The sequence below is a fragment of the Myotis lucifugus genome, unplaced genomic scaffold (genome assembly GCF_000147115.1).
Source record: "Myotis lucifugus unplaced genomic scaffold, Myoluc2.0 scaffold_430, whole genome shotgun sequence".
Taxonomy (NCBI): domain Eukaryota; kingdom Metazoa; phylum Chordata; class Mammalia; order Chiroptera; family Vespertilionidae; genus Myotis; species Myotis lucifugus.
In genome coordinates this window covers 257,086-284,706 of record NW_005871478.1, presented here as the reverse complement: position 1 = coordinate 284,706, position 27,621 = coordinate 257,086, and the positions used below count along the sequence as shown (strand labels likewise).

Below are 27,621 nucleotides of genomic sequence, written 5' to 3'. Positions count from 1 at the left end.
CGCGCCGGGCCACGTGGTTCGGCGCCGCCGAGCCGGAGCATCATGGGCCGGCGGGCGGGGGAGGGCGCCCGGGCGGCGGGCCGGCCCGAGGGCGCCTCCTCCTGGTGGCGCTGGTGCTGCCGGTGCTGCTGTGGGCGCGGGGGGTCCGGGGCCAGGGAGACCCCCAGCGGAGCACGATCCTTGGCATGCGACTGGAGAGCTGCGACAAGCCGTGTGGGATGAACCCGAATGGCATCATCTTTGTGTCCGAGGGCAGCACGGTGAACCTGAGGCTGTACGGCCACAGGCTGGGCTCCATCTCCAGCAACCTGATCTCCTTCTCGGAGGTGGACAACTCCGAGGCCCTCCACAACTCCACCCACTGCCCCGAGCTCACCAAGGACCTGGTCGTCCAGCAGCTGGTCAACGTGAGCCGCGGGGACACGTCCGGGATGCTGGTGGTGTTCACCAAGTTCCTCCGGAGGAGCGAGAACATGAAGCTGTACGCGCTGTGCACCCGGGCCAGCGTGGACGGGCCCTGGCAGAGGTGGACCGATAAGGACTCGCTGCTCTACATGGTGGAGGAGGCGGGGAGGTTCCTGCCCCTCTGGCTGCACATACTTATCATTTTGGTGCTGTTAGTGCTATCGGGCATCTTCTCTGGCCTCAATCTGGGGTTGATGGCCCTGGACCCCATGGAGCTGCGCATCGTCCAGAACTGTGGCACGGAGAAGGAGAGGCGCTATGCTCGCAAGATCGAGCCTATCCGTCGCAAAGGCAACTACCTGCTCTGCTCGCTACTCCTGGGAAATGTGCTGGTCAACACCTCTCTCACTATCCTTCTGGACAACCTCATCGGGTCCGGGCTCATGGCCGTGGCCTCCTCCACGATCGGCATTGTCATCTTTGGAGAGATCTTACCTCAGGCCCTGTGCTCCCGGCACGGACTGGCTGTGGGTGCCAACACGATCGTTCTTACCAAATTCTTTATGCTACTCACTTTCCCCCTCAGCTTCCCCATCAGCAAGCTCCTAGACTTTTTTCTGGGCCAGGAGATTCACACCGTTTACAATCGGGAGAAACTGATGGAGATGTTGAAGGTGACAGAGCCCTATAATGACCTCGTGAAGGAGGAACTAAATATGATTCAGGGGGCCCTGGAACTACGGACCAAAACCGTGGAGGACATCATGACCCAGCTCCATGACTGCTTCATGATCCGCAACGATGCCATCCTGGACTTCAACACCATGTCCGAGATTATGGAGAGTGGCTATACCCGCATCCCCGTGTTTGAGGATGAGCAGTCCAATATCGTAGATATTCTCTATGTCAAAGACTTGGCCTTCGTGGACCCCGATGACTGCACCCCCCTCAAGACCATCACCCGCTTCTACAACCACCCCGTGCACTTTGTCTTCCATGATACCAAGCTGGACGCCATGCTGGAGGAGTTCAAGAAAGGTAAGGCCTGAGCCGCTCTCCCCGCTAACTGTGGTCACACCGCTCTGGTCTTCCTTTTGTGGGACTCTGCCCCTTCGCCCCTATCACTTTCTAGGTCTCTGGGATGAATGGTATTTGGGGCAGCAAAACAGTTAAGCATCTGCTGTCTGCCAGGTCCTGTGTTTTGCTTCAGCTGAATCAAAGCTGAATAAGACTCTTGCTCATTTGGAGGATGGAGCGAGACCTCAGGGAGCTCTCAAGCACGACAGATGAAGGCAGTTGCCTTAAGGGGGCCAGGACCAGGGCACAGAGATTAGGTCGGGAGCATGCAAGTCTGATTGGGGTGGGGTGGGGAAGGGGCTGGGGAACTGGAAAAACCTTCACAAGGGAGGGAGTGTATGAGGAGAGCCTTAAAAGGTGGAGAGACTTGGTACCCGAGGTAGAGAGAACCCCAGGAGCAGAGAACCCAAGTTGGGGGGGAAAGGATGTACTTGTGGCCCAGCAGGTGGTCCTGTTCAGGGAGGATACAGGCTCCGCTGATGAGTGGTCAGCAGGGGAGGGGCTGAGGCATCAGGGGCCTGGGGAAGGGCCTGAAGGTCAGGATGGGAAGTTTGCTAGGAGCTGGGAGCTAAGGACGGTTTGTGAGCAGGGGAATGACATCACTGGAGCTCCTAGCCCACAGGAGTCGATTGGGAGCTCAGAACAGTGCCAAGCAATGCTTTCGACTCTTCAGCAGAAGCAAGCAGGTTAAGTTTTGGTTATTGTTCTCCCTTTCCCTGGCATCAAACCTAAGCTTCCCTCCTGTGGGCTGCTGGAATCTTCAGCTGGCCTTGCGTCCCCTGTGTTTTTCTTCCTCACATGGGTTCTTGACCTGTTCTCAGGTTGTCAGAGAGGCACTTGGAGGGTTTACACACCAGCCTCAAAGCTCAGCAAACTTTCCTTCTTCCAGCAAACTTTCCTCCCACCTCTGCCACTCCAAGCCCTCAGTGGTGGTAAACAAGCCAATTATGGAGTAAAACCCTCCTAGGCCACAGGGAATGAGGAGGCAGAAAGGGAAGCTCTTTGTGAAGGAATGGAGAGGGGAGGAGCTCATCCTAAACCCAGGACTTTGCTTGTTTCCCATAGATAGGGCTCCCTCTGGCGAAGCTCCCCGGGCCACCTAGGGCCAGGGGCAACTTCTGAGCAAGCCCCAGACCCTTGTCAGTTCATTTCTGGGGCAGAGTGCAGGGGAGCCTGGAACTGGCTGGATGGGTGGGATAGGGAGGAGCTGGCCTGGCCAAGTTTGGTCTGAAAGATGCTCGGGTCGCTGCTAGGGTGGGGGGTTGGTACCCAGTCTTTCTTTTCCAGTTTGGCAGGCTGCATCTCAGCAGCAGAGCTAAGGGGGACTGGAGTAATGTGAGCCCCAGTGGACACTGCAGAGGGATGGACCAGAGGGACAGAGGTGGCTGGTGATGATGGCACCGCCTCCCTGGAGCTTTGGGGTGCAGACCCTGGAACCTGTTTCTTCCAGGTCCCCGAGCCTGGGGCAGAGGCACTTGGAGGGTTTCCACATCAGCCTCAAAGCTCAGGGCACACCCCCCTCTACACCCACCCTGCAGACCCTTGGCCCTGAGGACTTCTCCTGTGTCCTCGATGAGGAGCCTGGTGAGAACTCGCTATGGGGCTTACTCCTGGTCTTCGGGACTGTTGCTGGTGGCCCACACACAACAATCAGTCAGATTGTTGCAGCCAGAATGATTGATCAGCAGATCAGTAGAGCTAAGCTCTCACATGGTGGGAGCTTCCTGAATCTTGGCAGGGCCATCTTTGGACTCTTGTAAAAAATAAAAAATAAATTAAAAGGCCACTTCACATCTCTCAGGCCCGAGCTCTATTGAGCAGATCTCTTCAGATGCTGTCTCTCCTCCTAACAGAAGGGGGTTGATAATTCCGTGGAAACGCAGGCGCAGTCTGCCAGGTGCAGCACCAAGTCCTGAAGATGTGGGTGTGACAGGATGGTCACCCCAATGAACACACTTGGGCTTCACACTATCACCTCCCCGTTTCTAGTCTTAACTCACTGCTATGCTATTCCTCCCTCCTCCTCCCAGTATGGCCTTTTCCAGATTTTTCCATCTGACATCTACCTTTTCAGTCTGAGGCCCTCTAGGACATGGCAGACATTACTGTACACCTACAACCTAAGAGATTTTCTTTACCAATTTGGTGTTTGGAAGGTTCTTTTTTAGCTAAGAAAAACAAGTGAAAAAAGAAAAAGAAAAAGAAGTGAGCTGGGGTGCCTGTGCTTCAGTGGCCCTTGAGCACCTCGTAGTTGGGTAGGGCCCTGAGCTTCAGCTGCGTCTTCCAAGTTAATTTTGACTCCTTCTTGCTCCCAGCATTATAAGCTTCTTGAGGGTAACGATTCTGCCCTATTAGTGTTCTCACCACTCAGTGCCTGGCAAAGAGAGGAGCAGTAAGTGCTTGTTACACAATGAATGAATGAACGAACGAATGAACAAACAACAAATGAACGGATGACTGACTGGCAAGCCCTACTGGCATTCCTGCTGTTCCTGGAACATACCATGATGCCCCCAGCCTGGGCCTTTGCCCTAACTGTTCCTCGGCTGGAATGTTCTTCCCTGGATGGCTCACTCTCTCCCCTTACTTATGTCTGCTTCAGCTTCACCTTCTTCATGAGGCCTTCCTGCTTCCTGCTCCCCATCCTGTGCTTAATTTTCTTTTTCTCATAGCACATATGACTTTCTAACAGCCATGTAGTTTATGAACTTACTGTGTTGTTTATTGTCGTCTCCGCTCATTATAATAAAGTTCCAAAGGACAGGGCACTCTGTTTTGCTCGCTCTTGTGTCCCTAGCCCCTGGGATGGTTCTTGGCACAGAGCAGACCTCAATAAAAAGCCACTGAGTGAATGAATGACTTGTCAGGATTGAGAGAGAGAGAGTTATACCATTTCAGTCGTGTTAGGATTTTGAGGGGCTGACAAGGGATAAAGAAAAATGGGTGCTTGACTTTCCCAGCTGCACCAAGAAAGCCCGGAGGAGCTCCTGCGATGCATGTGTCTTCATGGTTTGGGTCAGGGGCTGAGAAGCAGAGCCTGCGATCTTGAGTGTGGCACATGGTTCCCCTTCCCCATGCCTCAGTTGCTCTGTAAGTGGTCTTTGACCATCAGGAATTTACATAGCTTCACGCATTAATATTAATGAGTCATGAATATGCTCCTGCACACCGAGAGACAGGCATGGGATCTGGGCTTCCCCTAGACAAGGCAAGGGGCTTCTAGCTGCTTCTGCCTCTCAAATCAAGGCAGTTATCATTAGATCTTTATTGAGCCCATCCGCGTGCCAGACAGTGCTAGGTGCTGCAGGGCCTCAGGAGTAGACCCTCTAGTTCAGGGTTCTCAACCTTGGCTGCACATTAGAATCACCTGGGAATCTTTAAAATCCTGATTTCTGGGCCTCATGAAATTTCCAGAGGATGAGACCCAGAAATCAGGATTTTAAAAAGATTCCCAGGTGATTCTAATGTGCAGCCAAGGTTGAGAACCACTGCTCTAGTTGGTGAGAGCTGTTAGGACACTGAGAATGGCTGGTACGATTTGAACTTTGGCCCTTGCACTTAAACCTCACCTAGAACTGTTTGCAGTACGGGTGTTGTGGTTGAGTTTGTCTATAGCTGGAAATCTTAGAATAAAAGCTCCCTGGACTATTCCTGGGCCCGGCTGCATTTTTCCTGCCCACAAATGCGCCCGCAGGCTCTGATGGAAAGTATGAATGAACTCTCCAGAAGGAGGTCCAGAGGTCAGGAGCGCAAGCCCCGCACTGGAGCTGCCTTCCAGCTTGCCACTGTGCCCCTCCCTCTGTGACACTCCTGCCCCTCCTAGGCACTTAGCTCCGCTTTAGTCATCCTATCCTATCTTTCCCCACCCAATTTATAACCTTCCAGCCCCCTGTAAAGAGCTGCGTTTAAGCGTCATCCAGCTCGGTCACTGACCCAGGAGTTGACCTTGGATCGATCAGGCTCCTCTTAGCGATTTCGTGGGTTATATGTTGGAGGGAAAACTAGAAGTATTTTCATCAAAACTCCTCCCATATTTCCATGTATGCCACATCACATTGCCCCCACCTACTTACTTTTATTCCTGAAACAACTTTATAAAGTCAAAAAAAACACTGTATAATTTTACATTCACTTTTGGTTCCCACCATCTGCCACACCTTCAATATCTTACACCCCCCCTCCCCCAGTTACCAGGGAAACAGACATGTAAACAGAGGTTAGCTGTACACAGCTCAGATAGGTGCAGTGGGGCCAAGGAAGGAAGGCCAGGCCTGTGAGGTGCTTCTGAAGTCCAAACAATGGGACTCATCAGAGATGTCAGGGCTGGCAGATGGTTGTGAACAGCTGAGGTTTCTGCTTGGGGTTCAGTTGGATGGTGTTGCCATGTAGTATAAGTGGGGTGGGGGCGGGGGAGAGCAGAGCCAGTTTGGGAAGGGTGGGGGGAAGGGTGTAGCAGAAAATAATAATGGTGTGACCCTTTATTGGACATCTCTGTGCCCAGCTGCCTGCACACCAGAGCTTCTCACACTTGACCGTGGGCTGACTGCCTGGGTGTTTTGTTAAAATGCAGATTTGAGCTCAGTGGGTCTGGGTGTGTCTGAGAGGCTGCGTGTCTGACAAGCTCTCAGTTGATGCCTACACTGCTGTTCCTGGGCGCTACTGAGCAGCGCGAGGGTGCAGCCCATCTGTGGGCGTGCAGGGGAAAGTGCCCTGTGGGGCTTGGGAGTGAGGCCAGGACCAGTTGAGGAGGCCCGAGATCAGCCAGGAGCAGGCAGAATGTGTGCAGAAGGCAGAAGCTTGGCTAAAGTGGCTTCTGGGAGAGATGAAAAAGAGCCAGGCAGGCATGGTTTGGGGAGCCTACTACAAAGGTCAGATGAGGGCGGAGGGTGAGGGCCCAGCACAGACAGTGGGGTAGACAGTGAGTCACAGAGTGCTTGGAGAGGGCAGCCGCAAGCAGCTGTGCACCTGGTCTCAGCTTCACCTGGAAACTGTCTCAATTGGGCCGGTGATTTGATCTCCAGAAGCTGCCTGGGGGCAAGTGTATCTGAGAGAGTGACAGAAGCCGCCTGCTAGGGCAGAGGTGCCGGTGGCAGCTGACAACACACTGGCCAGGCTCCTCCTCTCCTTTTTTTTAGTGTGGTGCTTGCGGGCAGGGAACTTGGCACCTCTTGCCCTCGCCAGCACCGTGAAGTCTGTGGGCAGCTTCTGCGGAGGAGTCAGGACTGGGAGCTGTTTCCGTCTTCTGTTGGCAGTTCTGTGCTAAAGTAGTTGTGTCCTGGAAGGCACTGCCTTACCTCTCTAGGCCCTAATAAGAGCTTCGATCATACTGAGATCATACCGGCGTTTCCTTTTCAAAGTCTTCTATTTTTCATTAGAAAGTGCAACTCCAGAGTTTTCTTGGACTCCTCTGGTCAGGAGGGAGGTACTGAACAGATGTTTAACCTGGAAAATAGATGAGAGAGCAGCAACACAAAACCACAGGACTGTCCTGCAGGAGAAATAGCGGAGGGGCTGGTGCTCGTCTGGGGAAGTCTGGGAATACATTCCAGAGGAGGTGACATTGCAGCTGGATCTTGAACTGGACCACAGGATGAGAAACGAGCTTACCAGGCCAACGTAGTATGAACTGCTTTTATGTATTGTGACTGCTTCTCAGCCCTTTCTAGAAGAATTTCGAGGTCAGGCCACCACAAGCCTTCTCTCTCCACTCTTTCCTCCCAGTTCGTGCTGTCACACAGGCGCTGGGGGAATGGAACAGCAAGGACACCCGAAGGCAGGAAAGGCACCTCGAATTGCCTTTGGTCTCATCTCCTTGAGGGCAGGGACAGAGGAGTGCTTATCAGACACTCTCCTAAAAGGCCGCACAGCCAGGGAGAGGAGTGTGCCTAGATGGGGAGGCTGGACCAGGCCCTTTAGTCACTGTCATGATGACTGATTTCGGCACAGTCACTTGGTTCGTTCAGCCCAGCCTATGGGGAGGCCTGGGCACCTCTCTTGTCCTAAGCCGGCTCTCTCTCGAAGCCTCCCTTTTGTCTTAGGGATTTTTTTGAACTTCTCAGTAGAACTTGCCAGGAGGATGTGAGTATTACGGAATTTCCCCCAGTTGCCCAACACGGTCCTCAGCTAAGGGATGGGGAGCAGCTTTCTGGCGCTGTTGCTGCCATTTGATCCAGCCCTGTCCTCTCCTCTGAGCCATTCCTGTACCTCAGGTTACCCCTGGCATCACACTTGAGTGTGCTGAGACATCCTGCTGTCAGAGGCTTTGCGGCTACGTAAGGGACTCCTGCTCATTTCATAGGCTAGAGTCTGGACTCCTTAGTCTATTCCTGTTCTGTTTATTATGTGACTTTCTTTTTACTAGTGGTTATTATTTTAAAAATATAGCTCATTGTTAGAACTTTAGAAAACACAGAAATGTACAAAACAATCTACATGATTGTGACCTAGAACTACTTGTATTTTTTATTTTTTAAAAATGGCTTTGTAGCAGCTTTATTTTTTAAATCAACTGTAACATTTTAAAAAATTTATTTTGTTAATACTCACCTGAGGGTATTTTTCCATTGATTTTTAGAGAGAGTGGAGGGAGAGGGAGAAAGAGACAGAGAGAAACATCGATGTGAGAGAGACACATCAATTGGTTGCCTCCCACGTGCTCCCTGACCAGGGCCAGGGATTGAGTCTGCAACCTAGGCATGTGCCCTTGACGGGAATCGAACCTGAGACCCTTTAGTCCGCAGGCTGACGCTCTATCCACTGAGCCAAACTAATAGGGCTAGAAAGAAATTTTAATATTTTAACTTATTGTAATCATTTTTATTAGAAATATAGATTAAGGGTTTTTTTAAAAAATATATTTTTTATTGACTTCAGAGAGGAAAGGAGAGGGAGAGAGAGAAAAAAACATCAGTGAGCAGAGAGAATCATTGATTGGCTGTCTCCTGCATGCCCCACACTGGAGATCGAGCCCATAACCCGGGCATGTGCCCTGAATGGGAATCGAACCATGATCTCCTGTTTCATAGGTCAATGCTCAACCACTGAGCCATGCCAGGCTAGGCAAGATTTTTTTTTTTTTTTTCAGTTTAAACAAATCTTGTGACAAACAGCAAGTTCTTTTTCTTTTTTTTTTTTTTTTTTAATAAAGTCAACGTTCAGTAGCCCTAAGGTAATGGTAATTTGTGTATCTGACTTTTTTAAAAATATATTTTATTGATTTTTTACAGAGAGGAAGGGAGAGGGATAGAGAGTTAGAAACATCGATGAGAGAGAAACATCGATCAGCTGCCTCCTGCACACCCCCTACTGGGGATGTGCCCGCAACCAAGGTACATGCCCTTGACCAGAATCGAACCTGGGACCCTTCAGTCCTCAGGCCGACGCTCTATCCACTGAGCCAAACCAGTCAGGGCTCATTTTCATTTTTATAGCCATGCTCTCCCATTAACTGCCCATATATATTTTCTTTTTTATTTTTATTTTATTTTTTAAAAATATATTTTATTGATTTTTTACAGAGGAGGGGAGAGGGATAGAGAGTTAGAAACATCGATCAGCTGCCTCCTGCGCACCTCCTCCTGGGGATGTGCCTGCAACCAAGGTACATGCCCTTGACCGGAATCGAACCTCGGACCCTTCAGTCCGCAGGCCGACACTCTGTCCACTGAGCCAAACCGGTTAGGGCTATATTTTCTTTTTTAAAAAATTTATCTTTATTGTTGAAAGTATTACAGATGCCCCCCACCATTTCTTCTCCACTGGTGCCCATATGTATTTTCATTAAAATCATGGTCTACCTATGATTTTTGGAACGCTGTTTGGATTGGATCTTCAGATTTCTCTTCTGCTAAGCAGTGAAATTCTTTATTATCTCTGAGATTCTGGGGAGGAGCATCTGGGAGGATTTCCACAGGCTAAGGCTGGGCAGTGCTGTGGTGACAAGGCGCCCAGGGGGCTGGGCTGTGCAGCACCTGCCTGTTTTGGGGAGTGGGGGGCGGGGTCGGGGGACTGTTAGGAGGGGGTGTTAAACCTGGTGTGGCTAAGCATTGCCTGGAGGGCACAGTCTCTTCCAGCAGCAGGGCCCTCTCACTGGACCTGGGCAGGCTTGCTGGGCTCTATGGAATGCGTGGTCCCTGGCCAGCAGGTAGCCTGGAGCCTGGGATGGAAAGAGGTTCTCTCCCCCTCCCCACCAGGCAGGCTCACTCCCACCACACCCACGATGTACACACACACCCCCCGACACATACGAACACACACACAGACAGGCCCACACAGATACACCTCCGTCACATAAAGACAAGCTCATTTCCCATACACACTCATCCCCCTTACACAGAGACACGCTCACTTCCACACACACTCACCCCCCTACACACATTCATTCCTCTCCCCGACAGGCTCACTCCCATATACACTCACTACACACACATACACACTCAGCACCACACACATACAGTCATCCCCACCCCCAGAGAGGCTCACTCTCACACACACTCACTAAACACATATACACACTCACCCCCCCAACACAAAGATAGGCTCATTCCTGGGGAAGGGGTCAATGGGGAAAAAAAGGGGACATCTGTAATACTTTCAGCAATAAAGATAAATTTAAAAAAAGGATAGGCTCACTCCCACATACACTCCCCCACCCCACAGAGACAGGCTCACTTGCACACTCAGCCCCTCTACACACAAAAGCAGTCTCACACACATACACTCTCCCTCCCCTCATTGGCATGTTTAAACACATAACACACAGGCAGGCAGACATATACACATATTTACCCCCTCTAGGCAGTCAGTCTCTCTCTCTCTCTCTCTCTCTCTCTCTCACACACACACACACACACACACACACACATACGTGTACATGCTTGTACATAAGCACAGTCACTTGAAGTCCTGCTTTAAACTTACATCTGTGTCTCATCAAACTTACCTAAGAGTGGTTTAAAAAGTGAGCAAATGCTTATGCAGGGATGTTTATTTCATGAAAGGCTCAAAATAGAGACTGACTCTTGGTCTCAGAAAAATCTCTCTTTGGTGGTTTGGTCATCCGCATTAATGATGACACCCAGCTCAGAGGGCTGTGGTGAGGACTAAGTGGAGTAAGGCACATAGAACCCTTAGCTCAGTGCCTGGAACCATGTCATCATGCAATAAATGTTTGCTATTTGAAATGACTGTTATTACTGTCCAAAGGTGCCCCAGTTGGCGTTGACACCAACTCAGGCCACGGTAGTTTGCACACTGGCCCAGGTGGCAGGCTGCCCCACTGTCTGGGCGTGGTGCCTTTCTTGGAATTATGAGTAGGCTGAGGTCAAAACAGCCCACTCCACTCCAGCATATAATTACATGCTGATTTCAATACCATCTTATCCCGACCCTCGTGTGCATATTAAGGATAACAGAACCCAGAACTTAAGAAAAAAAATGTATGGAAGAGAAACTTAAAACTGAGGCATTTTTCCTTATTTCCTTAATAATTTGTTTCCTGCAAATTGGAAAAAGTTAAATTTGCCATCCTGATTGCCAGCATATTTGTGTTGTAAGGACAGGAGTAGAATCTAAAGATGACTGCTTGGGAGGTGGGCAGGAAAGGGCCTGCCACACGGACCCATTACACCTCTATTTGGGTCAGCATTCGCCAGTGACCTGCTCCCTCCCTGGTATCCCAGTAAGGGAGGGAGAGGCAATGATAGAAAAACAGCAGAGATAAGAGGGGATCCAAGGGAACAGACTCCTCCAGAGGCCCAGCCCCAGAGCTCTGGAAGAGGGTAGAGCAGAGAGCTTAATAAGGAAGGAAGATGTCCTCATTAATGGTTAACCTTTATTGAATACTTAACTAGTCCTCCAAGTGCTGGGGGGTAGGGGGAGGAGGGAACTGAGGCTCAGAGAAGCCGAGAATCTCCCCAGTCAGGCAACAACTAAGTGCAACTCCAGACTGCTCCCCTCCAGAGTCAAGCTCTTTATATATATATACTAGAGGCCCGGTGCACAAAAATGTGTGCACTTGGGGGGGGTGTCCCCAGCCCGGCCTGTGCCCTCTCGCAGTCTGGGACCCCTCGAGAGATAACGACCTGCTGGCTTAGGCCTGCTCCCGGGTGGCAGAGGGCACGCCCAATCCCTAGGTGCAGCCCCTGGTCAGGCTCACAGCAGGGCCAATTGGGGAGTTGGGGCGCCGCCCCCTGTCATGCACAGAGCAGGGCGGATCAGGAGGTTGCGATGCCACCCTCAGTCACGCTCAGGGTAGGGCCGATTGGGGGGTTGGGGCACCGCCCCCTGTCACACTCAAGGCAGGGTCGATGGGGAGGTTGCGGCGCCACCCCCAGTCACGCACAGAGCAGGGCCGATCAGGGGGTTGGGGCGCTGCCCCCTGTCACTCACAGAGCAGGGCCCATCAGGGGGGTTGGGGCTCCATACCCTGTCACACACAGAGCAGGGCCAATCAGGGGGTTGGGGAGCTCCCCCCTGTCACGCACAGAGCAGGGCCCATCAGGGGGTTGAGGAGCTCCCCCCTGTCACTCACAGAGCAGGGCCCATCAGGGGGTTGAGGAGCTCCCCCCTGTCATGCACAGAGCAGGGCCGATTAGGGGGTTGAGGAGCTCCCCCCTGTCACTCACAGAGTAGGGCCGATAGGGGAGTTGGGGCACCGCCCCCTGTCACACACAGAGCAGGGCGGATCAGGGGGTGGGGCGCTGCACCCTGTCACACTCAGGGCAGGGCCAATGGGGAGGTTATGGCTCTACCCTGTCACACACAGAGCAAGGCCCGTGGAGGGGGGTTGGGGCGCCACCCTCTATCACCCACAGAGCAGGGCCGATCAGGGGATTGGGGCGCCGCCACTGTCACACTCAGGGCAGGGCCGATGGAGAGGTTATGGCTCTACCCTGTCACACACAGAGCAGGGCCAATCAGGGGGTTGGTGCGCCGACCCTGTCAAACACAGAGCCGCAGGGCGATCAGGGGGTTGGGGAGCTCCCCCCTATCAGGCACAGAGCAGGGCTGATCAGGGGGTTGGGGCGCCTTCCCCTGTCACAAACAGAGCAGGGCGGATAGGGAGGTTGTGGCCCCACCCCCTGTCACACACAGAGCTGCAGGGCGATCAGGGGGTTTGGGCGCTGCCCCCTGTCACGCTGATCCCAGTGCCTGGAGCCTCGCTGCTCCGCTGATCCTGGTGCCGGGAGGCATATTACCCTTTTACTATATAGAATAGAGGCCTGGTGCACGGATGGGGGCCGGCTGGTTTGCCCTGAAGGGTGTCCTGGATCAGGGTGGGGGTCCCCACTGGGGTGCTTGACCAGTCTGGCTGAGGGGCTGAGGGCCGTTTTCAGGCTGGCGGGTGACTGAAGCTCCCAACCGCTCCTTTTTTTCTTTTCTTTTTTTCTATTCTGGGCCAGCTTTAGCTCTGAGGCCTCGCTGCTGAAAGCAGGTTTCTGGCCTTTACCTTCTGTATTTGGTACAATGTTGTGGTCCGGCTGGCTGAAGCCCGGCTGACTGAAAGCCGGTTTCTGGGGTTTTGTTTAGCTTCTATATTTGCAACATAGTTGCTTAGAGTTGCAGCTGAGAGGCCGGCAAGTCAGGTGGGGAACGTTGGAGTTCGCCATCACTGGAGCAAGCAAGCCTCCCTGTTTGCTTCAGTGCATGGCTGCCGGCCGCCATCTTGGCTGACAGTTAATTTGCATAAGGATATGCTGATTAGCCAATGGGAAGGGTAGTGGTCGTACGCTAATTACCATGTTTCTCTTTTATTAGTGTAGATAATTGATTTCAGAGAGGAAGGGAGAGGGAGAGAGAGATAGGAACATCAATGATGAGAATCACTGATAGGCTGCCTCCTGCACTCCCCCTACTGGAGATTGAGCCTGCAACCCAGCATGTGCCCTTGACTAGAATCGAACCCAAAATCCTTCAGTCTGCAGTCCGACTTTCTATCCACTGAGCCAGACAGCTAGGGCTAGAGTCAAACTCTTAATCACTGTTCCGTGTCACTTCTCAGTGAGGTTGTAGATAAAATGAAAGAGACCAGAAGATTCAGATTCTCCAATAACTCCAGATTGGGAGATTTACTGTCAGTTCTGGATTTTTAAAATAGAGATATAATTTACACATAACATTGTATCAATTTCAGGTGTACAAAATAATGATTCCATGTTTGTATATATTGTGAAATGGTCACCATGATAAGTCTAGTTAACATCCATCACCTCACATAGTTACACAATTTTTTTCTTGTGATGAGAACTTTTAAGATTACTCTTTTAGCAACTTTCAAATATACAATCCAGTATTATTAACTACAGTCACCATGCTGTACATTAGATCCCAGCACTTATCTGTCTTATAAGTGGAAGTCTGTACCTTTTGACCCCCTTCACCGATTTGCCCCCGCCCGCCTCCCACCTCTGGTAACCACACCTAGATTTGTTTTACAGTGAACTTTTCATTGAAGCAAAGTACATTAATCACAAGTGTACAACTTGATAGTTTTTCACAGAGGAACACCCTTATGTAATTACCACTGAGCTCAGGAAGCAGACCAGTATCAACGCCCTAGGAATCCCCATGTCTCTTCCCAGACACTGCCCTTGCCCCCGAATCACCCTGAGTTAATGTTTAATTAACGTTCATAAATGAATCGTGTAGGGTGTGCTCTTTGGTGTCTGGCTGGCTACCTGCTATTGAGGTTATGTGCCTCATTGGTGCCTTGTGCAGCTGTGGCTCAGTGTTTTCTGGTTGCTGAATAGTGTTCCAGGATAGAAACACACCTCGGTGGTACTGTTGGTGGGTCTTTGGATTGTTTCCAGCTTGGGACTATTACAAATCATGCCACTAAGAACACTCTTGTGTATGTCTTCTGGTGACTCTATGTGGGCATTTCTGTTGTCGATACCTCCAGAAGTAGAATTACTAGGGCCTAGTGTAGGGGTAGGTGAAACAGTGTTCCAGGGTGCTCCTATCTGGTCTCTACAACTCTGGTATTGTTGACTATGTAGTTATTTTATTTTTAAATATATTTTATTGATTTTTTTTTACAGAGAGGAAGGGAGAGGGATAGAGAGTTAGAGACATAGATGAGAGAGAAACATCGATAAGCTGCCTCCTGCACACCCCCTACTGGGGATATGCCTGCAACTAAGGTACATGCCCTTGACTGGAATCGAACCTGGGACCCTTCAGTCCACAGGCCAACGCTCTTTCCACTGAGCCAAACCAGCTAGGGCTAGTATTTTATTTTAATTTTATTTTTTTGTTACTCTTCACCTGAGGATATTTTTTTCCATTGCTTTTCAGAGCAAGAGTAGGAGGGAGGGAGAGAGAGAGAAACATCAATGTGTGATTGGTTGCCTCCACATGCTCCCTGACCGCAAACCCACAACCCAGGTACATGCCCTTGACCAGGAATTAAATGAGCAACCTTTTGGTGCGTGGGCGGACATCCTAACCACTGAGGCACACGAGGGCTAGTTATTTTATTTTAGCAAGTCAGGTAGGTGCTATCTCATTGTGATTTTCATATTGATTTCCCTAGTGATTAATGATGAGCACATTTTCCTGTCCTTATCCATTATGGTTAGTGCTTTTGATATCCTGTTTCAGATTCTAAAAAGTCTTGCTATCTGGTGATGTCAAGTACTCTGTTCTTTGTTCTTCAAGATAGTTTTGACTATGAGATTTTTTTCCTGGGAATTTTATGGAATTGCATTGAATCTAGAGGTCAACTTTTATCTTTATAATAAATCTTCTGATCCACAAGCATAGTTACCCCTCCATGTATTTATGTCTTCTTAATTTCCTTCAGTGTTTTATCATTTTCTGTGTAGAAGTCTTACACGTCTTTTCTTATATTTATTCCTAGGTATTTGGTGATTTTAAGAGGTGCCTTTAAATTTATATTTTCCCACATGTTTATTGAGATTGTTCCAACCTGGGTAGGCTCCAGTTCAGTTCTGATGCTAACCACCTTGGGTTAGCATTGGTTTAGGGAACCAATTAGCATATTACCCTTTTATTAGGATAGACAGGAAAGGAGCAAGGGAAGGCTGGACATTATAGGCATGGTCCTTGCAATGCCTGTCTGTCAATCACACCTGGGAACAGAGGTCATTGGCCAGAGGGTTAGCAGAGGGTAGCTCTCTGCTCTACCCTCTTCCACCCAGTTCTCCCCCACTGTGTACTTTTGACACTTATGATTAGTTTTATCTTAAAGGATAAATATGGGATGAGGGCTGGAACAAGCATGTCAAACTCAAAGGCTAACACGGGCCAAATAAACAAGGTTGAAGTTTATGTGGGCCGCAAAAAAACAAAAGCTTCAATTTTCATAGAAATGTAGGTTTATTTCGATAGAGACATGCTGAATACAAAGGGCTGAAATAAATGAGTAATAGTTAACATAAAATAATAGAACATTTTAATAAAAATTAATATTTTTCTTGAACATTAACTTACCAGACACTGAATAACTGCACAAATTAGTAAGCCTAACGCAAAAAAACCTATTTTTCTTGTTCTCTGAAAGCAAAATATTTCCTGTTGCGCACACCAAACAAGTCAGTCCAAGACTAATGACGTGGCCATCAGCTGCTAATATATTCGCTGCTAATATTAGTGGAGAGAAATGGTGCGCCTGTGTGTAAGGCACGTAAGGGAAATGAATGCAACACGATTATAGTAATCAGTCATTAGTGAACGTTGTAGTTCGTTATTAATAATTATGTATAACAGGATATTGTAAAAATTAAGTTATGAAATTTTTATTAAAACATTTCTTATTTACCGTTATATTGTCTGGGCCACAAAAACAATCGTTGTGGGCGCATGCAGCCCGTGGGCCGAGAGTTTGACATGCTTGGTCTAAGGCAGAGCTTTACTGTCGTCTGCCCCTGGAGTCAGGATATGTCGCCCTCCTGGTACGTCAAGGTACATCAATGTGTTTACCACCTGAGAAGCTCCACTGAGCTTTGGGCTCCAGAGTCTTTATTAGGATTTCATTACCTAGGCATGATTGATTAAGTTATTGATGGACCTTAATCTCTATGCCCGTCTCCCTTCCCTGGAAGTAGGGCAGCTGAAAGTTCCTAGCTTGGTTTTACTGGTGACCAGCCCCATCTGGGGGCCTACCTAGAGTCGTGTCATTCACATAACAAAATTTTTACAATTACTCAGGAAATTCCAAAGGCTTTTGAATCTGTGCCAGGAACTAGGGTCAGAGACTAAAGATATTCTTTATTGTACCACACAAGTATAGAGAAGTAATAGTTAATTTTTGTATAGTGACCTTTGCTCCATTGGCCTTGATAAATTCAATCATTAATTCTAATAGTTTTTTTTTTTAGATTTTCTATACACATAATTATGTTGTCTGTGAATAATGGCAGTTTTATTTAATTATTACTAAACTTAAAACACTTTATATCTAGTTCTTGTCTTACTGGCTAAGCCATCTAGGATTATGTTGAACTGGTGACAGTGGGCATCATTGTTTCAGTCTGTGTCTCAAGGGAAAGCTTTCAGAATTTGTCATTATGCATGATTTTGCTGTGATATTTTTTTTTTGGTAGGTTTTCTTTATGAGATCAACCAAGTTTCCTTCTTTTCCTAGTTTGCTAAGAGTTTTTATAATGAAAAGATAGTGAATTTTACTAAAGCTTTAAAAATATCTGAAATTGATACAATTGTGATTAGCTAGTTATTAACAATTAGAGGCCCGGTGCACGAAATTTGTGCACGGGGGGGAGGGGGGGGGAGGGCGGTCCCTCAGCCAGGCCTGCACCCTCTCCAATCCAGGACCTCTCGGGGGATATTGGACTGCTGGTTTAGGCCTGGTCCCCTGCTGGCCTGGTCGCCCCCTAACTGCCCCCCTGCCAGCCTGGTTGCCCCCTAACTGCCCCCTTGTTGGCCTTGTCGCCCCCTAACTGTCTGGGAGGAAGTCGGACGTCCAGAAGATGTCTGGTTGACCCAGTCTAATTAGCATATTACCCTTTTATTAGGATAGATAGGAAAAGAGCAAAGGGAAGGCTGGACATGATAGGCATGGTCCTTGCAATGCCTGTCTGTCAATCACACCTGGGAACAGAGGTCATTGGCCAGAATGGGCATGGCCACTGCAAACACATGAAAATTTGGGAACACATGATTCCCTAAACAAAGGAATTCTCTCTCTTGTTGCTTCTACTCTTTTTTTAAAAAAAAAAAATTCTTTATTGATTTTTAGAGAGGAAGGAGAGTGAGAGAAAGAGAGAAACATCAATGATGAGAGAGAATCATTGATCGGCTGCCTCTTACATGCCCCCTACTGAGGATCAAGCCCGCAACCCGGGCATGTGCCCTTCAGTCTGCAGGCTGACGCTCTATCCACTGAGCTAAACCACCTAGGGCTTTGCTTCCTACTCTTGGTTCTTGTCTCGTGGAGCTTTCTTGTTTTGCTCCCACCTGTGTTTCCTTCATAGCCATGTGGCCCTGCGGACCCCACATGCAATGGACTGGTGGACTGCAGCGGGAAACACCACCAAGCCAGCCTGATGCTGGACTGGACCCGGCTGCAACATGGAAAGGAAACTCTGGACACTGGCTCTGATTTTAGCTCTACCGAAGCCCCAGCTACACTTCTTCTATGACTAGACTAAGGGAAATGGGACTTTGGAAACCCAGGGGTGTCATTCCATGGAAATAAAGCTTTCTAGTGTGCCTCATCCCATGGGGACCTGTGGAAATTATTATTCCAGCGATACTCCAAGCACCCCACTTCCACTAGCAATCAGAGGAGACAAGCCCCTCTCCTATTCTGTAACAAGATGATTGAATTATCTTTATAGTATTCTGAATGACAGATTTTTAAATGTTAACTCATAACAATTAATGCATAACTACAATAAGCCTTAGTCATAATGTAGTATGTTTTTTACACATCATTGGATTTCATTGGTCAATATCTTTATATAGAATTTTGACATCTACATTCATGAGAGAGATAGGTCTATGTAATTGTTCTTCCTGCTGTTAAAAGAACAAAACTGGCCCTAACCAGTTTGGCTCAGTGGATAGAGCGTTGGCCTGGGGACTGAAGGGTCCCAGGTTTGATTCCGGTCAAGGGCATGTACCTTGGTTGCGGGCACATCCCCAGTGGGGAGTGTGCAGGAGGCAGCTGAATCGATGTTTCTCTCTCATCGATGTTTCTAACTCTCTATCCCTCTCCCTTTGTGTAAAAAATCAATAAAATATATTAAAAAAAAAAAAGAACAAAACTGATTTCAAGGTGTGTTTTTTGTGGCAGAAAAAAATAATTGTTTAATAATTAAGTCTTTTTTCCTCTTATAACTAATCTTTGAACGCATCAAGTATATTCTCGCCCTCTTTGTGGTATCGTCTCCCCCCTCTCTACCCGCCCCCCGGCCCCCACCTTCTGACAACCCATAAAGAAAGGCCTCCCATATCAGGTCACATGTTCACATGTTAGTGCAGTTTTGCTCCCTCTTCTGGTTGTGATATCAAGGCCTAGAATGATTTTAATAGTAAATTTGGTATATGATTACTGTTAGGTCTGATCAAATAATTGAGTCAATACCCTGTCCCCTGGGAACTAATCTTTAGACCATTCTGTCTCCCCTCCAGACTTTCCCAGGGTCTAGACTCGCCCAGAGAGTTCCCTGCCTAGAGTCCTTTAAAACCTCTGACTCCCCATCCCTGGGTGCTGGTGCCATTTTGAAGCTCAGCCCATCTGGTATCCAGATGACCTAATCTATGTATATAAAAGCCAAGTGACCAGAATGACCGGTCACTATGAGATCAACTGTCCCGATCGGGGTGGGGCCAGCCAGCCAACCTCCGGCAGCCCCTCCCCCCAGCCGGCCCGCCGTGATCGGCCTGATCGGGGCAGGCTGGCCGGACCCCACCCGTGCATGAATTTGTGCACCGGGCCTCTAGTAAATTTATAAGCCCTTACCACTTCTGGCCTTGTGCATTCCTCCTTTGGCGACCCTAATAATTACCAGTTACCAACTGGGGTTCACCAAGGAAAAAGAAAACCTTTTCTTTTTTTGTGTGTTATGGAGATGGTTCAGTAGAAAGCTAGTTCCAGACTTGATGTAGGTTGATGTCCATCAGCAAAGCCTTTAGCAGCATTTCCTGTTATAGCGCTAAGACTAACATGGGACATGTGGGCTCATTAATCACAGTCCTGCTCTGAGATCTGTTTGCCTGCAGATTATTGGCTGGTCACACACACGGGTCCAAGGAATGGGTGCTGTGAGTCTGTAAGCAGAGGTACGAGAAGGAAGGGGCTCCTCCTGGGTGGGAGGGTCAGATGGCCAGGAGCCAGGATGAGAGGGGAAAGGGCCAAGGGGCTCCTGAGAAGAGAGGACTGGGTGGGAAGGGAAAAGCAAAGTTAAAAGGAAGGAGTGATCAGGCACCTCCTGGTCACTCACCCCTGCCCTTCCTAGCTCATTGTCAGTCGATCCAGTGTCTTTTCTCCACTTCATTTTCTCCTGCTGCCTGAAGAAGCTGGAGTCCTGTGTGTTCCTCTGCCTTTTGTAGCGTCCCTGGCCGTGCCCTCCAGGAGGAGTTTTCACATCACTGAGGTCGCAGACATCAGCACTAGATCTGAACTCACTTAAACTCCTTAGGGAATTTAAGAAACTTAAAAAACCTGTCCTTTGACCCACTGATTCCCCTAGAAATCTGCGTTAAGGACCTGGAGCTATAACCCAAATATATTTATTACAAGGGTCTTCATAATGGCAAAACGGGGGGGGGGGGGAGGGGCAATTTGAGAGTCCAGTGGGGACTGGGATTATGTGCACATATGCACAGTGAAATATGATAAGGCCATTAACATTTTTTAAAAATATATGTTTTTATTGATTTCTGAGAGGAAAAGAGAGGGAGAGTGAGATAGAAACATCAATGATGAGAGAGAATCACTGATCGGCTGCCTCCTGTACACCCCCTACTGGGGATCGAGCCTGCAACCCGAGCATGTGCCCTGACCAGGAATCAAACCATGATCTCCAGGTTCGTAAGTCAACATTCAACTGCAGAGCCACACCGGTGGGGCGAAGCCATTATTTTTTAAAAATATTTTTATGGCATGGGAAAAGACAAAGAATGTAAAGTATTTAAAAAGTGGGGTGCAAAACTATATACATGGTGATCCAGTTTATGGTGAAATATATTATAATATTTTATCTATTAATTTTTAAGACCAAAGAAAATACTCAGTTAACAGTAGTTATCTTTGGAAGGCCGGATTATAAGTGATTTTAATTTTCTTCTTTCTACTTTTATTACCACTATAAGAAAAAAAAATCATAAGAAAATTGGAAAAATCAAAACACTATTGAGCCCTGGACCGTGTTCTCAGTGGTTAGAGCATTGGCCCTATCCACAAAAGGGTCATGGGTTAGATTCCAGTCAAGGGCATGTCTGGAATCTAACCCATGCCCCATTGGGGTGCACACAGGAGGCAAGCAATCTATGTGTCTGTCTCACATCATACATCAATGTTTCTCTCTCTCTCCCCCTCTCTCCCACCCTTCCACTCTCTCTGGAAAGTAATGGAAACAATATCCGATGGTGAGGATTAACAAAAAATAAAAATAAAAAATAGATTTAAAACAACAACAACAAAAAGCACTGTTGATGTTATTGCTCTGAAGGAATTTCTGTATGTGGTAATAGTGTGGTGGTTTTGCTTTTTTTTTTTTTTTTAAATATATTTTATTGATTTTTTACAGAGAGGAAGGGAGAGGGATAGAGAGCCAGAAACATCAATGAGAGAGAAACATTGATCAGCTGCCTCCTGCACGCCCCCCACCGGGGATGTGCCCGCAACCAAGGTACATGCCCTTGACCGGAATTGAACCCGGGACCCTTGAGTCCGCAGGCCGACGCTCTATCCACTGAGCCAAACCGGTTCTGGCGGTGGTTTTGCTTTTTAAGAGTCTTTATTCACTATCAAATGCTTGTAAAATTGTTAGATGTTCACAGATAAAATCTGGGATTTGCTTCAAAATAAGCCAGTGGAGTGGGTGGAAGGAAAGAGGCAACCAGATTGGCCGGGGGAGTTAGTTGAAGTTAGGGGAAGGGCCCTGACAGTATAATTATATTATTTCCTCCTTTTTCTATATGTTTGATATTTTCCATAATAGAAGGTTTAAAAAGCCAGAGACTACTGGCTAAATGAAAAATCAAAGTCATGAAGACTTGTCCTGGGGTGAGAGACCAGTCTTAGGGTCTCCTGACATCCATCTGTCAACAGCTTTTTTTTTTTAAATTAAATCTTTATTGTTCAGATTATTACAGTTGTTCCTCTTTTTTCCACCCCATAGCTCCCCTCCACCCGGTTCCCACCCCACCCTCCGCCCTCACCCCCCCCCCCACTGTCCTCATCCATAGGTATACGATTTTTGTCCAGTCTCTTCCCACACCCCCCACACCCCTTTCCCCCCCCCGAGAATAGTCAGTCCACTCCCTTTCTGTGCCCCTGATTCTATTATATTCACCAGTTTATTCTGTTCATCAGATTATTTATTCACTTGATTTTTAGATTCACTTGTTGATAGATATGTATTTGTTGTTCATAATTTGTATCTTTACCTTTTTCTTCTTCTTCCTCTTCTTAAAGGATACCTTTCAGCATTATAATACTGGTTTGGTGGTGATGAACTCCTTTAGCTTTTTCTTATCTGTGAAGCTCTTTATCTGACCTTCATTTCTACATGATAGCTTTGCTGGGTAAAGTAATCTTGGTTATAGGTTCTTGCTATTCATCACTTTGAATATTTTTTGCCAATCCCTTCTGGCCTGCATAGTTTCTGTTGAGAAATCAGCTGACAGTCGTATGGGTACTCCCTTGTAGGTAACTGACTGTTTTTCTCTTGCTGCTTTTAAGATTCTCTCTTTGTCTTTTGCTCTTGGCATTTTAATTATGATGTGTCTTGGTGTGGTCCTCTTTGGATTCCTTTTGTTTGGGGTTCTCTGCGCTTCCTGGACTTGTAAGTCTATTTCTTTCACCAGGTAGGGGAAGTTTTCTGTCATTATTTCTTCAAATAGGTTTTCAATATCTTGCTCTCTCTCTTCTTCTGGCACCCCTATAATTCGGATGTTGGTACGCTTGAAGCTGTCCCAGAGGCTCCTTACACTATCTTCATATTTTTGGATTCTTTTTTCGTTTTGCTTTTCCAGTTGGGTGTTTTTTACTTCTTCATATTTCAAATCTTTGACTTGATTCTTGCTATCTTCTAGTCTGCTGTTGGAACTCTGTATAAAATTCTTTATTTCAGTCAGTGTATGCTTAATTTCTCGTTGGTCCTTTTTCATAATCTCGAGGGTCTCACTAGACTTATTGAGGGTCTTACTAAATTTATTGGCAGTTTCTAGAAAATTCTTGAAAGACGTTATAAGTGTGGTTTTGAACCCTATATCCAGTAGTTTGCTTTCCTCCATTTCTGTCATTTGTGACCTGTTTCTTTGTCTCCGCATTTTTTATGCTTCCCTGTGTTGATAGAGTGGCTTTCTGTGCTAGGTGTCCTATAGGTCCCAGTGGCACAGCCTCCCCAATTACCAGAGGTGGACACTCTTGGTGCACCCCTTTGTGGGCTTTGTGCACAGTCTTGTTGTAGTTAAGCCTTGATTGTTGTAGGTATTACTGGGAGGAATTGACCTCCAGGCCAATTGGCTGTGAGAATCAGCTGTGTCTGCAGTGGGAGAACTTCTGTGCTGGAGACACCCTTCTGGGGCAAGAATTGCTTCAGTGGGGCTTTGGTACTCACTGAGTCTGCCCCCTGAGTGTGTCCCTTATGGATCTGAGGAGTTGTAATCTGGATGGTCCCACTCTGACTGCTGGGTACACTGGCTCTTGGATCTCTAAGGAGGTGCTAATTTAGCCTCTGCCTGAGGCTACCCAGCAGGAGCCCAGCTGTGAAGCAATGCAAGCTGCTGTGGGGCCTTGGGCCTTCTTTTTGATGTTCTGGCTTTCTCTGACCCAGCTGCAGTTTGTTAGGTAATTTTAGATTGCAAAGGGCCAGGCCTTTCATATGCAAAAGCCTCTGCACATAGCTTGGGTGGGGTGGGGTCTCAGGGGATCAACAGGGCAGAGCAAGCAGCTATGGCTGGCTCCCCAGTCCTACCCTAAGAGGCCCTGCGTCTCAGTGTCCCGGTAATCGCTGCAAGCACCTCTCGAGAGAAAGCCGCCCTCAAGTTCTGACTGATGCCAGACAGTCCAGTTTCTCCCGTATGAGTCTGGGTCCCCAGCGACTCGCCTGGAACTGGAGTTCAGAGCAGTTGGGAGCTTGAGACTCCCTCCCGATTGAAAAAGACAACCGCGTCCTCAGCTGCCAGCCCTTTCCGCACGCCTCCGTACCTCTGCACTTTACTTCCGCACCTCCTCTGAGTCTCAGTGTGCTTTTCTCTTTCCTTCTAGTTGTAGAATTTCCACTCAGCCAGCCTTCCCGTGGTTCTGGATGATGTTCGTTTTGTCTTTTAGTTGTATTTTTGAAGTGGTTGTGCGAGGCAGCAATTTCAGGTGTTTACCTATGCCGCCATCTTGGTTTCTCTTCTGTCAACAGCTTTATGCTCTGGGCATTCTGGTTAAAAGAAAGCTGTTTAGAGAAGTTCCATTTCTGAATCCCAGCTTGCTCACCCCTCCTTGGTTGGTCCTAGACAGGACTTCTCTGGGCCTCAGTTTCCTCCTGTGACGAGTGGGGTCAATCATACTTGAGGCACCTGGGCAGCACCTGGGCCCTGCTCACCACAATATGCTCACCCCTTGTTCACCCCAACTTCTCTGTAGCTGGGGGGAGGTGTGCCTTGAGGGGGACACCCAGGTGTCTACTGTGGATAGAGACAGCTAAGGTCTGGCCATTTTTACAGGGCTGTTGTGAAGGGAGCTCTCCAGGCTTTTGTGATCATACACCTTGTTAAAGACATTTTTAAAATTTGTACCTCCATTCACTCAATAGTTATATACATGTACTATTTTCTAATACATGTATTATTAAATAAACACATTTTTAAAGAGGTAAAGATGAAATAACCATACTTTTTTTTAAAAAATATATTTTATTGATTTTTTACAGAGAGGAGGGGAGAGGGATAGAGAGTTAGAAACATCGATGAGAGAGAAACATCGATTAGCTGCCTCCTGCACACTCCCTACTGGGGACGTGCCCGCAACCTAAGTACATGCCCCTGACCGGAATCGAACCTGGGACCCTGCAGTCCACAGGCCGACGCTCCATCCACTGAGCCAAACCGGTTAGGGCTGAAATAACCATACTTTTTAAAAAAATATGTTTTTTTATCTTTTAGAGAGGAAGGGAGAGGAGGAGAGAGAAACATTGATCAGTTGCCACTGGCATGCACCCCAATCTGGAATCGAGCCAGCAACCTGGGTATGTGCCCTGGCTTTTTGGTGCACAGACAATGATCAACCACACTGGCCAGGGAAATAACCATAATTTTTATTTATTTTTTAAAATATATTTTTATTATTTTTTAATTTATTTTTTTATTTTTATTGATTCTAGAGAGGAAGGGAGAGGGAGAGAGCGATAGAAACATCAATGATGAGAGAGAATCATTGATTGACTGCCTCTTGCATGCCCTCTACTGAGGATCAAGCCCGCAACCTGGGCTTGTGCCCTTGATCGGAATCGAACCTTGAACCCTTCAGTCCACAGGCCAACGCTCTATCTACTGAGTCAAACTGGCTAGGGCATAACTATAATTTTTAGATGTCTGCTATTAGTTACTATTCATATTATCTCTAGCACATCCTTTATATCCTTTTACGAGGCACAAAATATCCTTATGATGGGATTTGTCAGTACCGACTGTGACTGTAAGCCTGGGTTTCAAATAGTTTTCTTCTTTTTTAAATATATGTTTTTATTGATTTCAGAGAGGAGAGAGAGATAGGAACATCAATGATGAGAGAGAATCATTGATCTGCTGTCTCCTGCATGTTCCCTACTGGGGACTGAGCCTGCAACCTGGGCATGTACCCTGATCAGGTATTGAACCGTGACCTCCTGGTTCATAGGTTGACACTCTTCCACTGAGCCTCTTTAGCCAGGTTCAAATAGTTTTCTTAATAATTTTGAATTATTTTTGCCAATCCCTCAGCCCTGACTCTATGGTTACTGCTTCCCCCGCGCTGATTGCCAGGGCTGGCAGGAGTGGAGAGGGTGGCCTCGGGCCTTTGTAGGCCTTTGTGCTTGCTTTATTCCTGGGATTTCCCTACCGGGTTCTTGTCAGCCTGTGTATAAACAAAAGGCAAAATTGCTTATTTATGTTGGATGAGTCCCCCTTCGGAGACCCTGTTCTAAAAGGTTCTAGACAGCAGGTCTCTCTTACGTGTGCATAGGAGGTGTCTGGCTCAGAATGGTGGGCAGGTCTCTCGGGAAGTCTGTAGGAATCCTTTTCCCTGTGCACCCGTCTGTTTTGGCCATGTTTGTTTTTCCATTTTTCCTTTCCATGCGGCTACCCTCCTATCACCTTCTCTTTCATTTTTGCTCTATTCTTTTTTGTCTTGGTCTTGCCTTCCATTTTTCTTTCTTTCCTTTAAAAACATAACCAGTTTATAATACAGTCTTTTCATTGGTGGTATTTATTGAATGGCTGACTTATTGAGGGCCTGCTGTATATTTAGCCTCATGCTAGGGGTTGAGGAATGGCTCAAGAAGCACCGAATATAATTTGTGCTGGTGAGAGTGTAAACTGCGAAGCTTCTGAAAGATTTGTCAATGCATGAACCCTTTGACCTGGATACATCTTGAAATGTATTGTCATCTCACATGGGTAAAATGATGGACTTGACGGGAACAGTAGGAAAATACTGGAAATAATCATGTCCAGCAGCAGAAGGGAAAGGGTTAAGTTCATTCTGGCATCCACCAATGGCACACTGCACAGTGGAGGTGACGGAGCAAAAAAAGTAAAAATAAAGTAATATATTTATTGTAGAAACTTTGAGAACATGGAAAATGATTAAGAAGTGAAAGTGATACTTATTCCACCACCCCAAGTATGAAATGCTTTGTTGCATTTTCTTCTAGTAAGTCAGCAATGAGCTATATTGCTTTTCTCCCCCTCTCAAAATGAGATGTTCTTATCTCTTCTGATTATAAAAGGAAAGAGTAAAATAATACATATTGATTTTAAAATGCATTAAGCTAAAGCATAAAAAACTACTATAAATTGCTCCTTTCTATTCTGTAATTTTCTGCTTTATACGATCGGTGAGCACCATTTCTTTAAATCTCTGGCCTCAGCCTCTTTTTTCAGTGGCTGCAGTACCAGTTGTAAACTACCTTGGACAGATCTTCCTGGGCATACCTTGCACACTGGCTTGGGTGCTTCCTTTATATTAAGGTTTTTCCTAGAAGTGGAAGATTGGCTGAGTCCAGTCCCTGCACATTTTATATTTTGACACATACTACCAAATCCTGAAGAAAAAATGTCCTTGTTTTCCCCAGTACTACTGTATCAGGCATTGTGGTCTGATAATATGTATTAATTTATCTTAAAATGAAGGATCTCCTCAGTGTTCTTTTAAGTTGCTCATTGAGTAAACATTTTCCTCTCGCCCGCCCAGCCTGGCCCTCTACAGAGATCACCCTCCCATCTGTGAGCGAGGGGTGTGGGACGGGAGAGCTGTGCAGGATTCTTTGCCTGCTGCTGTGTCCCCTTGGGCCCTCTCCTGCCTTGCCTGCGTCTGGCTGGGCTGGGCCCTCTCCTACTGCTGGTTGAGGTCAGCACTATTAATAGTCACTTAATCCTACTGTGACCTGTGGCCAGGGTGGAGGGAGAGAAAGAAGGACCCGATGGGAGGGCCTGGGAGCTAAGGGCCAGTTCTGGGGACCTGGGATGGTGGGAGGTGGGACTTGCCGGGGAGGCCAGTAAGGAGGATGCCGATGACAGCATCTTGGGTGGTGGAACCTATGTCTGATCTGGGGCCTTTGGATCTAACCCATGAGAAAAACAGCCAGAGCTGGTGAGTAAGGCCCTCACAGGACTCCGGTAGACTTTAAAACCCAGTACCTAGTGATGTGTCCTTCTAATGGTCTTTGAAAGATAAAGCTTTTTATGAGGGAGGAGGACACAGCAGGGGCTGGGGCCTGGGCTTCCAGAGACAAC

The 27,621-nt window shown here is 47.6% G+C and overlaps 1 protein-coding gene across 1 annotated transcript in view; it reads left to right on the top strand.

Annotated features, from left to right (window-relative positions):
* Positions 1-52: 52 nt before the first annotated feature.
* The window catches only part of CNNM4 (cyclin and CBS domain divalent metal cation transport mediator 4), a 42,836-nt gene continuing 15,267 nt past the window's right edge, over positions 53-27,621 (top strand). Inside the window, exon 1 of the mRNA XM_006102799.3 lies at positions 53-1,443. Within this exon, the coding sequence (XP_006102861.1) occupies positions 186-1,443 (1,258 nt within the window). The 5' untranslated portion in view covers positions 53-185. The remainder of the gene's footprint in view (positions 1,444-27,621) is intronic.